The sequence below is a fragment of the Schistocerca gregaria genome, chromosome 2 (genome assembly GCF_023897955.1).
Source record: "Schistocerca gregaria isolate iqSchGreg1 chromosome 2, iqSchGreg1.2, whole genome shotgun sequence".
Lineage (NCBI taxonomy): Eukaryota > Metazoa > Arthropoda > Insecta > Orthoptera > Acrididae > Schistocerca > Schistocerca gregaria.
In genome coordinates this window covers 427,862,844-427,877,143 of record NC_064921.1, presented here as the reverse complement: position 1 = coordinate 427,877,143, position 14,300 = coordinate 427,862,844, and the positions used below count along the sequence as shown (strand labels likewise).

At 40.8% G+C, this 14,300-nt stretch overlaps 1 protein-coding gene across 2 annotated transcripts in view; it reads right to left on the bottom strand.

Annotated features, from left to right (window-relative positions):
* Nucleotides 1-14,300, bottom strand: part of LOC126324245 (male-specific lethal 3 homolog) — a 116,563-nt gene that overhangs the window by 89,933 nt on the left and 12,330 nt on the right. For both annotated transcript variants that reach the window (XM_049994944.1, XM_049994945.1), the window contains exon 4: nucleotides 6,508-7,102. In XM_049994944.1, the coding sequence (XP_049850901.1) occupies nucleotides 6,508-7,102 (595 nt within the window). The remainder of the gene's footprint in view (nucleotides 1-6,507; nucleotides 7,103-14,300) is intronic.

Genomic DNA, 14,300 nt, shown 5'->3' with positions numbered 1-14,300 from the left:
CTGAAAAAGCTGTTAATACAAATAGTACCCAAAACTGATGTGGTTTCTCGATCTGATTACGTCTATTTTGTCACTGTGTGCTGGATAAAACAAAATAAACCTTTCAAATATTGCACCACACACCAAATAAGTGGGACAGAATATAATTCACTTAGTACCAGTACGAAATACCTGTTTGGCCTACTGCAAGCAAAAGGCTTTATGTTAGGAAACAGATTCACATTTCATTCATACGCTCCAGTTTCTCATGCACGAGGCCGAAAAGTAGTATGACGGAATTTTTGTATGAATTTGGAATCGTCATATTCTTCCATAATGTATGTAATGTCCCCGTTTAGTCTTCTTCCTCGTTCTAACAAAGTCTTGTCATCACTAATTCTGTAACTATTTCTACCACTATCAAAACTCATTCTCCGGTCAACTTTGTGTTTATACAATGTGTTTTCCGCACTACTCTCAGAATGGAACTTAAGCGGCTGCTAGCCGGAGACTAGAACTGGCCCTGTCTAGTTTAGTGATCTGGCCAAATATTTTATGTCAAAATTTCACTTTCTTGGATACACCAAGAAGATAATACGTAATCTTTCTTACCTGTTATTCCTACTAGTCGTTTATTTCCACTCTGGCACTCTGAATCTATGGATTTCACTAGTAATTATAGCAACGCTTAGCATTTACAAACCGAATCAGCCACATAAACAAGAAGCAGTTGGCATTCACCGGTTCAACTTTATTCCGCTCAGCTCACATAGCCCCATCCCATGTTGTCTGCAGGAAAGTGACGGGGATTCCCCTGGCAGACACATCACGTGCACTATGCACACATTCAAAAATCAACTTATAATTCAATTAGAAGTCAACTTAGAATGTGTCCAAAAATCAGCAGGGGTGCGTTTTAAAAATCATATGAATAAAATTGATAGACCGACAGGCACTGGATGCTAGATGCTTAGTGAAACAAAGTTTTTTCTTGAAGAATATAATTTGCCCCCCTGCCACCGAAATTGTCACCTGGTTCAGTTACCCCGGTTTGCTAGCAGCCCCCACTAGATCCCTATCAGCCCCCACTAGATCTGGGCCTGCTGCGCACGCATGAATCTGGCGGCTTGGGCGCACCAGTAAAATTTTTCTCAGTACAATGTGGCTGGTTGCTGCAAATGCTGCTTACACTGCCAACAGCCACATTTGTGTAGCCAGAAGTGGGAGAAGGCACTGTTCATACGCGACTCAACTGCATGTGTGCATGAGCTCACTCTCAACTGATTAAATGAGTCTAATGTAAACAGTTGTGACGTCACATTCATCGGAGGCAATTTGTTGTTTTGAAGCATTGCATAGTCTTCCTAAAGCCTTTGACACATTTTGCTGTTCGCAGACACTTGTACGAGCACTGTGTTATTTTGTACGGCACATTTCCTTTGCAATTTATCTTTGTTTTTTTTTCTCTCGTTCATGTTTTAATGCTGCAGTATTATTCTGCAGTAGTGGGATACAGTAATATTCTTTGTTAGAGTATCTGTTCTTACCAGTCAAACTTATAAAAATTTAACTGGAAACTAAAACAAAGAAAAATTCCCGGGGTTTTCCCGGATCTCCCGGTTGTCCCAGGTCGTATACACCCTGAGTGTCATCTTTGAAGGGCTGTATCTCTGAGCAGAAATTTTTTGGAGAAAACTAAAACAAAAAAAAAAGTTTTCCTCACTTAGTCTTTCATTTTAACATGTGCTAAATTCAATAACATTCGAGACTATGAAGGAAGATCTTTATCTAGCCTGCCTGTATTGAAATGGACTCCCTGTTGGGTGTGAGAATAGTAGGTTCAATGACAGTATTTCACACAGTTTTATTCTGTGAACAGGTAGGTTTACAAGGTTTTGGATGATCCAGTTTCCAAAGGTATTTCAAACCGATATGCCATAAAAACAACTTTCCTGTTTCCTGCCAGGCTTACTGAGGAAATACACTGTTGGGTATATAATTTCTGTTTACAATTATAGGTAAGGAGAATGAATTTGTATGGAAGGTACAATTTGTCTGATGGCTGAAACATCCTATCACATTTAAAAATAAGTAATTGCAAGAAAGAAACTAAACCACAGATTTTCACAAGATAGCATTTTCTTTCTCGCAGTCTCCTTAACAGAAAACTTACACTGTTGTTTGAAGAATGTATAGCTATGTCTGTTTCTTCCAGTATTGTGTAAAAACTGGAGGTAAATCAGTCAAGAAAATTTCTAGTTTTTTTGCAACAACACATTATGAAACATCTTGTTATATATATATATATATATATATATATATATATATATATATATATATATATATATATATATATATAAAGTTTCCACATGGGAAAAATATATTAAAAACAAAGATTCCAAGACTTACCAAGCGGGAAAGCGCCGGCAGACAGGCACATGAACAAAACACACACACACACACACACACACACACACACACACACACAGAGAGAGTTACTAGCTTTCGCAACCGATGGTTGCTTCTTCAGGAAGGAGAGGGAAAGACGAAAGGATGTGGGTTTTAAGGGAGAGGGTAAGGAGTCATTCCAATCCCGGGAGCGGAAAGACTTACCTTAGGGGGAAAAAAAGGATAGGTGTACACACACACACACACACACACACACACACACACACACACACACACATCCATGTGTGTGTGTGCGAAGATTTACCAAGCGGGAAAGCGCCAGTAGATAGGCACAATGAATAAAACACACCACACACACAGAATTTCGAGCTTTCGCAAGCGGCGGCTGCTTCGTCAGGAAAGAGGGAAGGAAAAGGAAAGATGAAAGGATGTGGGTTTTAAGGGAGAGGGTAAGGAGTCTTTCCAATCCCGGGAGTGGAAAGACTTACCTTAGGGGGAAAAAAGGATTGGTATATACCCCACACACACACACACACACACACACACACACACACACACACACACACACACACACACACACACACACGTCTGCAGTCTCAGAGCTGAAACTACACTGCAAGCAGCAGCATCAGTGCATGATGGGAGTGGCGAATGGGTGGGGGTAAGGAGGAGACTGTGACGGGGAGGGATAGTATGGTGGGAGTGGCGGACAGTGAAGTGTTGCAGTTTAGATGGAGGGTAGGAGAGAAGGTGCTGAGGGGGGACGCAGTAAGTAGCAGAAAGGAGAGAAATAAAAATTAATTAAAAGACTGGGTGTGGCGGTGAAATGACGACTGTAGTGCTGGAATGGGAACAGGGAGGAGGCTGGATGGGTGAGGACAGTGACAACTGAGGTTGAGGCCAGGAGGCTTATGAGATCGTAGGCTGTTTTGCAGGGAAAGTTCTCCCCTATACAATTCAGAAAAGCTGGTGTTGGTGGGAAAGATCCATATGGCACATGTTGTGAAGCAGTCATTGAGATGAGGGAGTATCATGTTTGGCAGCGTGTTCAGCTACAGGGTGGTCCACTTATTTATTGGCCACAGTTTGTCGGTAGCCGTTCATGCAGACAGACAGCTTGTTGGTTGTCATGCCTACATAGAATGCAGCACAGTGGTTGCAGCTTAGCTTGTAAATCACGACTGGTTTCACAGGTAGCCCTGCCTTTTATGGGTAGGTGAGGTCAGTGACTAGACTGGAGTAGGTGGTCGTAGGAAGATGTATGGGACAGGTTTTGCATCTAGGTCTATTACAGGGGTATGAGCCATGAGGTAAGGAATTGGGAGCACGGGTTGTGTAAGGATGGACGAGTATATTGTGTAGGTTCGGTGGACGGTGGAATACCACAGCAGGAGAGGTGGGAAGGCTAGTGGGCAGGACATTTCTCATTTCAGGGCACGACGAGAGGTAATCAAAACACTGGCGGAGAATGAAATTCAGCTGCTCCAGTCCCGGATGGTACTGAGTTATAAGGGGCCAGACTGTGGGACTTTCGGAGGTGGTGGGAGACTGGAAAGAAAGCTTATCATGACTCAGCTCCGCTATATGGTGAGTAGCAACTTTCCTTCTCTCGTATTGTTACATTTCATGCTGGATTTTCCATTGTTTGGTTATGCACTTTTGTCAACCAGTCATAGGTCACGTCAGGTGATCTCGCCAGCCAATGACAGCAGATATTCAGAGCCCAAGACCCATGATTTAGTCGACCAATAGCAACACCGTTGTTCAGCAGTGTAAAGAGACAAATAGGTGAAGTTAATAGTTTAAATTAATATACATACAGTACAGCTGCAAGAAAAGCTATGCTTTCACGTATAATATTAGTCATCGAAACTTTTTTTGCTGTGTTTTACTTAGGGTGTGGTTAAGCAGAGTCCTAAGAGCGCAGCTTAAATTGCAGTGGCAGCTGAATATATCGAACAAAAGCAAATCTAAATGTCACTTCTGTGCATCACGCATTCCATCAAGAACTTCGACTTTTCCATAGGAAAGCCAATTGCTCAAGACCTCAATTTGCAATTTTTTTAAGGATACTCATAGTTTATGCCGTTGTTATTGCCCAATTTGTAATTTGTGGAAGAACTAAAGTAAAAATTGCCCTGAAGCTGTCTTCCTTTAATGTGTGTTACTCAAGATATATTGAACACAAATGTGCCAGTAAAATTTTAAATAATGGTATAAATGGATGGTCTTCTGGGCCCAAAGTTTTTCGAAGTGGCTGATCCTCGAAGTCTTAAGTTTTGAATGAAAGTCAAACACACCGTAATTTAAGAAATTTACGGCACATTATCATACATAAGATAATTCGACTTGCGTAAAAGAAAATTTACTTCAAAATTAACGCTTCCCAAACCACCATTTGCAACATTTGCCCTGCGACCTATTAGAAATGTCAACAGTTGAGACTTCACACTGATCAAAATGAGGGGCATGAGAAAGGTGCATCTAAAGAAGTATGTAGTTACAAAACATTGCACAGCCATCGACACATTTTGTTGTTGTCAGACACTTGTGTGTCCACTGTGTTTTGTTGCTGTAAAGGGCACATTTTCTTTGAAACAAAAATTTTATTTTCATGTTAGTCTTATTTATGAGTCATTTCTGCAGTACTATTCTGCAGTAGTGGGCTAAAGTAAAATTCTTTGTTAGAATATTGGTTCTCACCAGTCAAAATCACAAAAATTTAACTGAATACTGGAACAATGAAAAATTTGCACAATTCTAAAATTCCACGGTTTTTCTCAGAGAAAAAATTACAGGATTTTCTGAAGATTTTCCAGTTGTCCTGGGGTGTATACACCCTCAGTAGGCTAATAAACATTTCAAATTACACTGCAATAGACCCATGTTGGGAGCGGATACTGTCAGGACCCGTTCAGAACATCTGCCGTATTTAGGGCGAGTTGAAATTTGGGGAAGGTGGGAAGATTGCTGTCCAGATGTGTTTCTAATTCTGTAATTATGATGTAAATAAAATAGAAAGAAACTTCCACATGGGAAAAATATATTAAAAACAAAGATTCTAAGACTTACCATGCGGGAAAGCGCCGGCAGACAAGCACAATGAACAAAACACACAAACACACACACAGAATTACTAACTTTCGCAACTGATGGTTGCTTCTTCAAGAAAGAGGGAAGGAGTGTCCTTTAAGAGTGTGCGCGTGCGTACACCTGTCCTTTTTTTCCCCCTAAGGGAAGTCTTTCCGCTCCCGGGGTTGGAATTACTCCTTAACCTCTCCCTTAAAACCCTCATCCTTTCGTCTTTCCATCTCCTTCCCTCTTTCCTGAACAAGCAACCATCGGTTGCGAAAGGTAGTAATTATGTGTGTGTGTTTGTGTGTTTTGTTCATTGTGCCTGTCTGCCGGCACTTTCCCGCTTGGTAAGTCTTGGAATCTTTGTTTTTAATATAATTCTGTAATTACTACAACATGCGACTTCCTTCTTATCGCTATTTCACAAATTTGACTATCAGTTTGTATGGAGTGTAGTAAGCAATTTTTACATGTCAATGCTTTTTACACCATCAACTTTGTTTTGAACTTCATCATGCCTGTGCCTGCAGAGGAAACCTCAGAGAAACTTGGATGAAACGTTAGAATGTTTGTAGTGATTTATTACATGGACGTATACAAATGACTTTCCGTAACTTTGCTCTAGTATTGTAGTCCATTAACATAACAAAATACCAGCATTAAACCTTAATTTGCAGCATTTTGTAACATTAATATAGAATTGTAATGGACCATATGTGTGAACCTGATGACCTCACTTAGTCCCTCACTGTCAAGACTAGAATTTTGTGTGTACTCCGTCTTTGAATAAGAACCTAACAACACTGAAATTCATTACAAATGACAAAAACTGGTGCAGCAGTAAACACTGCCATGTGAAAAATGTAATTAACACCTATAAATCAACTAGCAGACAGGAAAGAAGTTAACACCACACAAATTTATATCAACACATTTGTGGTATTGGTCAAATGTAACTATATCAAATGTTTTCCTATCTGAATCAGAAAAGCAACAATTTACGTTCAAAAAAATTAAAGTTCATGTAGAAAGTAGCTATCTTACCTTATTTGTATTTTTAATAAGTTCATTATCCAAATCCAGTATGTCTCTCATAACAGCAGTAAATTCCAATGGGAAGTTTTCTTCTGCAGTGTCTTGAGCCCCTTCCTCTGACTGGCTAATATCCTCTGCATCTTCTCCACTGGCTTCATCTTCAGTGGTACACTCACTATTATCAGAGTTGTTATGATCAACAAAATCTTCTGAGTCTTGATCACAAGCGAGATCACCATCACCACACTGATTATGATCATCCACTTCATCATCACTGTGTGCTTCTCTGCTATCATCACTATCACTTTCACGTTTTACACCATAGTCATCACTATCGTCATCTTCATAAGCATTGCCTAAGTGTTCATCTTCCATCACACTCTTTTCTCTCTTTTTTCTGTGATCAGTAACACGTTTCCTCCTATTACTTTCATCTTTGTCCAAGGAAGTGTCGTAAGTACTGCAAGAATCAGGGCTACCTTCCCGGGAGGTTGTAGCAGATGCTGTGCGTTGACCAGTGCTACGTTCCGATTTGTTATTTCTCTTGAAGGATACCTCGTTACCTTTCGGCCCCTTGTGATCTCGCCGATACAGGTATGCAGTTCTTCATGAAACAGAAAAATTTTTTTTTAATTACACAAGAAATAGTAATCTAAATACAAATGAATTGCTTTTCACTTCCTATCTGAATCACTTTCACATTTGCACCACTGCACAACAAAATGAATTGTTAACAACCAAACACTATCACAAAGAAAAACTAAGTTAAAGTGGAAGTGTCACGTTCACACCAGAATAAGAACCAGAAACATTTACTACCAAAAAAACCATAACGTTCAATTTTTTTCTGTCTTTTCTTTCTCAGTTACTTAAATTTATTCTCTAATTTATGATGTAAATAAAATAGAAAGAAACTTTCACATGGGAAAAATTTATTTTATTCTCTAATTTAGTTCACAGGCACCAGATGGAATGTGTGTTCATAAAATATGTGTAAGAATGAAACTATTTCGCTCTACAGTAGCAACTGGGTTTATGAAAACTCCGGATACCCTATATGAGCTCTACATATGATGTCATGATATAATGTACATCTGAGTGGATAATAAGATCAAGCATAATGTGCCTGTTTTGTGGATGTGCTTTCTGTATGAGTAAGTCAATGGAGGAATTGACTAAATTTCAACGAGTCACAACTATCCAGGCCCAAAAAGCTCACACCTCATCACGAATTTCACAGTTCCTATCAATGTTATTATTAAGTGGAAAAGGCAGACACACTTTATGCTGAATTATCATCCTGGTATGCACGGGTAGTAATAGGTAAGGGCCACCAAACTTCAATATGTTTGGCGTAGACATACCCGTATCAACCACTGCAGTAGCCAAAGTACAAGACTCATCGAAGTAACACACTGATAAGACAGAGGCCTCAGTTATTCATTTGTCATTATCACACTGCTGCCCAGAAGCCAACAACACCAGGGAAGATTGAGACAAAACTTAGACAGCAAAATTTCCATTGCACTTTGGAGAAGTGGAAAGAGGTTTTATGAAGTTGCAATTTGTGGTGCATAATGTGAACCTGTCCAACGAACAGTATTTACGGGATGAGCTGGTTGACATTCGAAAATCGCCCTGACTGCTATCAAATGCTTGGCAGCTCCTGGGAATCAGTGTGTTGAAAGAGCTCCCAAGAGTCATGTACCTATGATACCTATACCAGAGTGAAGAACTATCCTCTCTTTTGGATCCTGTCTCCTTTGCAGAAAGTACAGGATGTGACTTTACTCGTCCACTTCATTGTGAGTTGCATGTTAATAGTAGATCTAGATGTCCTATACAGGATGGACTGGGACCAAGGACTCAGGGTGTTATACCAGTCCCCTTAAAAAACAAGTTTGAGGTGCTGTCTTTCACTGAAAATCAGAGCCAGTGGGACTCACTTGGGGAAACTCACCTTTCTCCAGTGCCAGGAGGCAGCACACACAAAATGTTAGGGGGTCTATTAATAGTCAGCGGCTCAAATGTATGGTGAATGATGGTACACCTTCGGCAAATGGCAGCAAAGGACAGGAAAGGACACCGGATGCATTCAGTGTGTCTGCCTGGAGGCCTCATTCAGCACTTAGAAGAGAGTATTCCGGCAGTCATTGAGGGAACACGGTGCAACCAACTGCAGATTGTGGTGCATTTTGGAACACATGATGCCGTTCCTCTGGCCTCGAGGCCATTCTAGCGACTGGCAAAGAAGGTTCAGAAGACCAGCACGGGGTTTCAACAAAGTTCACAATTTGCAGCATTGTCCCCAGAAATGAGTGTAGCCCTTCAGTTATAAGTCAAGTGGAAGGACCGAACCAGAGACTTCAAAGATTCTGTGACAAGCTAGGGTGCAACTTCCTGGACTTGTGCCATAGGGCTCAGAACTATAGGGTTCCCCTAAATATGTCAGATGTGCACTGAGCATCAGCAGAGGCTGCTACTTTGGTAGCTGACCATGTGAGTGCATACAAGGGTTTTCTAGGTTAGGCGACTCTCCATCCAATCCATATAATGATGCTGTAAGAAACTCCGAAATATCTGTGTAACATTTGAGAGAAAAAAGAAAAAACAAAAAACCCCAACGATGAGAGTATTAAAATCCTAATGGTAAACTGCCAAAGGATTCACTATAAAGTCTGAAGTGCTCATGAAAAGCAGTGATGCTCACATAATACTAGGCAGTGAAGGCTGGTTGAAACCTGAAATTAGTACCAGTGTGATTTTTGGGGAAAATTTAACTGTACATCAAAAGGATAGGCAAATGGGAAATGGATTGGCATCTTTGTTACAGTAGACAAGAACCTCCAATCAACCAAGATAGAAACTGAAGCTGCATGTGAGACTGTTTGGGCAAGGCTCAGTATCAGAGGAGGGCATAAAATGATAATTGCATTCTTCTATCACCCACTAAACTTATCTCCTGATATAACCAAAAGCTTTAGAGTAAGCCGCAGTTCACTTGTACATAAGTTTCATACTGTAATCATCAGTGGAGACTTCAATCACCTGACAATTAATTGGGAAAATTGCAATTTTGTTAGCAGTTGGTGTGATAAGACATATTGTGAAACATTACAAAATGCCTTCTCTGGAAACTACCTAGCACAGATAGATAGAAACCCCATGCATGATCTAAATACACTGGATTTAATGGCAACAAATAAACATGAACTATCTGGAGATGTCCACACTGAAACTGGTATCAGTGACCATGACACAGTTGTAGCAATAATTACCAATGTACAAAGGACAACTAAAACAAGCAGAAAGACATGTATGTTCTGAAAATTAGATAAAATCAGTACTGTCATATCTCAGTGAGGGACTTTAAACTTTCAGCACAGGACATGAGCATGCAGAGGAACTTTGGCTTAAATTTAAAAGAATAGTTGACCATGCAGTGGCTACATCTACATCTACATCTACATCCGTACTCCGCAAGCCACCTGACGGTGTGTGGCGGAGGGTACCCTGAGTACCTCTATCGGTTCTCCCTTCTATTCCAGTCTCGTATTGTACGTGGAAAGAAGGATTGTCGGTATGCTTCTGTGTGGGCTCTAATCTCTCTGATTTTATCCTCATGGTCTCTTCGCGAGATATACGTAGGAGGGAGCAATATACTGCTTGACTCTTCGGTGAAGGTATGTTCTCGAAACTTCAACAAAAGCCCGTACCGAGCTACTGAGTGTCTCTCCTGCAGAGTCTTCCACTGGAGTTTATCTATCATCTCCGTAACGCTTTCGCAATTACTAAATGATCCTGTAATGAAGCGCGCTGCTCTCCGTTGGATCTTCTCTATCTCTTCTATCAACCCTACCTGGTGCGGATCCCACACTGCTGAGCAGTATTCAAGCATTGGGCGAACAAGCGTACTGTAACCTACTTCCTTTGTTGTCGGATTGCATTTCCTTAGGATTCTTCCAATGAATCTCAGTCTGGCATCTGCTTTACCGACGATCAACTTTATATGATCATTCCATTTTAAATCACTCCTAATGCGTACTCCCAGATAATTTATGGAATTAACTGCTTCCAGTTGCTGACCTGCTATTTTGTAGCTAAATGATAAGGGACCTATCTTTCTATGTATTCGCATCACATTACACTTCGCTACATTGAGATTCAATTGCCATTCCGTGCACCATGCGTCAATTCGCTGCAGATCCTCCTGCATTTCAGTACAATTTTCCATTGTTGCAACCTCTCGATACACCACAGCATCATCTGCAAAAAGCCTCAGTGAACTTCCGATGTCATCCACCAGGTCATTTATGTATATTGTGAATAGCAACGGTCTTATGACACTCCCCTGCGGCACACCTGAAATCACTCTTACTTCGGAAGACTTCTCTCCATTGAGAATGACGTGCTGCGTTCTGTTATCTAGGAACTCCTCAATCCAATCACAGAATTGATCTGATAGTCCGTATGCTCTTACTTTGTTCATTAAACGACTATGGGAAACCAGCAGAGTTCCTAATGGGAGGGAACCTCCGTGGTATACAGCCACTGTAAAGAAACTCCTGAAGAAACAGAAATTAATGTAGATCAGGGGTAAAACAAAGGGTAGTGCTGTACATAGACACATGCTGAATCGAAAATTGTATGGCTGTCAAGGGTGCAGCACAATGCCTTCAATCACTAATGCAGCAGAATATTGTCAAATGATCTTTCACAAAACCCAAAGACATTCTGGTTATATGTAAAGGCTGTTAGTGGTACCACCGTTACTGTCCAGTCTGTAGCAAATGACAGGAAATGACCCCTGATGGTAAAGAAGCAAAAGCTGAAACGCTTAACTCAGTTTTCAAATGATCCTTTACAAAGGAGAACACATGAAAATTGCCTCAATTTAATCATTGCACCACTGAAAAGATGGATAAAATAAGTAATGTTATGGTGTTCAGAGACAGTTGAAACCGTTAAAATCAAACAAAGCTCCATACCCTGATGGAATCCCTGTCAGATACTATACTGACTTTGTGGCTAAATTAACCCCTCTTCTAACTATAATCTATCTTAGATGTCTTCAACAAAAAACCAAGCCCAAATCTTAGAAAACGGCACAGGTGGCACCCATCTACAAGAAGGGTAGTAGAAGCAACCCACGAAACTACTGTTCATTATCCTTGACGTCAATTTGTTGTTTAATCTTACAACATATTCTGAGCTAAAACATAATTATGTCTCTTCCTGGCAGATTAAAACTGTGTGCCTGACAGACTAACTCGGGACCTTTGCCTTTCAGGTAGGCAAAGGTCCCGAGTTTGAGTCTCGGTCCGGCACACAGTTTTAATCTGCCAGGAAGTTTCATATCAGCGCACACTCCGCTGCAGAGTGAAAATCTCATTCTGGATAATGATATCTCTAACAGAACGACTTCCTCAATGCCAACCAGCATGGATTTCAGAAACATCTGACATGTTAAACCCAACTCACTTTTCTCACACGATTGGATCAATGCAACCAGGTAGACAATATTTCTTGATTTCCAAACAGGATTTGCCTCAATACCGGACCTACGCTTTTTGTCGAAAGTACGATCATATGGGGGTATGAAGTGAAATTTGTGACTGGATTGAGGACTCGCAAACAGGGATGACACAGCAGGTTGTCTTGGATGAAAGTCATCATCAGATGTAGGAGTAACTTACGGTGTGCCCCAGGGAAGTGTGTTGGGACCCTGGCTGTTCATGTTTTATATTAATGAACTTGCAGACAGTATTAACAGTGAAATCTGGCTTTTTGCACATGATGCAGTTACCTGCAATAAAGTACTATCTGAAAGAAGCTGCATAAATATACACCCAGATATAGATATGATTTCAACATGGGGCAGAGACTGGCAACTCTGCTCTAAATGTTCAGAAATGTAAAACTTTGCACTTCATAAAACGAAAAAATGTATCTTATGACCATAATATCTATGAGTCACTATTGGAATTTGCCAACCCATACAAATACCTGGGTGTAACACTTTGTAGGGATATGAAATGGAATGATCACAAAGATTCAGTCATGGGTACAGCAGGTGGTAGACTTCGATTTATTGGTAGAATACTGGGGAACTGCAGTCAATCTGCAAAGGTGACTGCCTACAAGTCACTTGTGCGACCGGTTCTAGAATATTATTGGAGTGTGTGAGACCCATACCAGATAGGACTAACAGCAAATATTGAACAAATACAGAGAAGGGTAGTATGGTCACTGGTTTGTTTAATCTGTGGGGAAAGTGTCACAGAGGTACTCAAGGAAAAGAACTGTAAGAGTCTTTAAGGTAGACAAACTATTCCGAGAAAGTTTGTCAATAACATTTCAAGAACCAGCTTTAAATGATTACTCTAAGGTTACAAACCCCTACATATTGCTCACATAGGTATCTTTAGGACAAGATTAGAATAATGACTGCATGCTCGGGGGCATTCAAATCATTCTTCCCACATTCCATATGTGGGAATGGAGCAGGAAGAAACAAATACCGGTACAATGGGACGTACCCTTTGTCATGCACCTCACGGTAGTTTACAGAGTATAGAAGTAGATGTAGAGCAGATAGTAGTGACGAAGTCTGAATAAGAGGGTGTTGAAATCAACTAGGGGTGATCATCTTTGTCTAGGCTCATACCATGACAAACATGCTTTCATTGCATTATTTCTCCAAGATTGTTTGGTGCTAAGAGGTCAAGTATGTTTTCGCAATCATTTACATTTCGAGTGGGCTCGAACTATTTGTTCAAAATAATTTTCTGCAGAAGCATTCTGTACAATTTTGTATGACTTTTACACCTGCTTTAAATATTTAATTTTTCCAGCATATCAAGGGTAGACTGAAATTAGACCCAAGGGGGGCAGTAAAATGATCCAATTAGTAGTTTAGTCCAATTGTCAGGTGCAAACTCTACCCATAATATCTCACAGGAACTATCTACTTCAATTTCACCACAAGGCTAAGTACTTCTGACAGTAATAAATACTATTTAATCTATGCTTTCTGAACACTGTTAGATCGTTTGAAAAAACTTCAGCTCAACTTATTTCCAGCATTAGACAGCTTTCTGTACCTATAACTATTTGAGCTTCAGTGCTTTATATTAGAGCTCGGTTGGAGCTCTGGTTCCAACCAACACAGCTACAACAATTTACAACTACAATGCTGATCGCTTCTACAACTACCTTACTGTGTTTTTACCTGCCCCCTTTAGACAGATGCTCTTTCTGTTGTTCCCTGCGACCCTCTAATCTAAAAACCCATCTAGTCCCTTCCATACAGCCCCCGCTACCCATGTTACCACCTCCTGTGCACCCTGGACTCCTGACCTATTAAGCAGAACATGGAAACCCAACACCCAATGGCGCAAGTCAAGGAATCTGCACTCTACACAGTCAGAGGATTACCTGAGCCTCTGATTCAGAAACCTCCACTCGGCTCTGCACCGATGTTCTGTTGATGATGCTCCAGATGGGGAGCTCTGCCTTAATCTCTGAAGCAAGACTGGCAGTCTGCACCATTTCCATTTGCCATCCGAAACCAGAGATGATCTCCTCCAATCGAAAGCGACATACATCACTGGTACTGACATGAGTCACCACCAGCAGTTGGCTGCACCCTGTACCCTTTACATCATCCAGAAGCACCCTTTCCACACCCGGAATGATTCTCCCCAGTATCCACATGGAGTGTGGCTTCTTCTTCCTTGGTAGCCATGTTCCTAAGGGGCCCCATTACGTACCTAACGTTTGAGCTCCCAACTAACTACCAC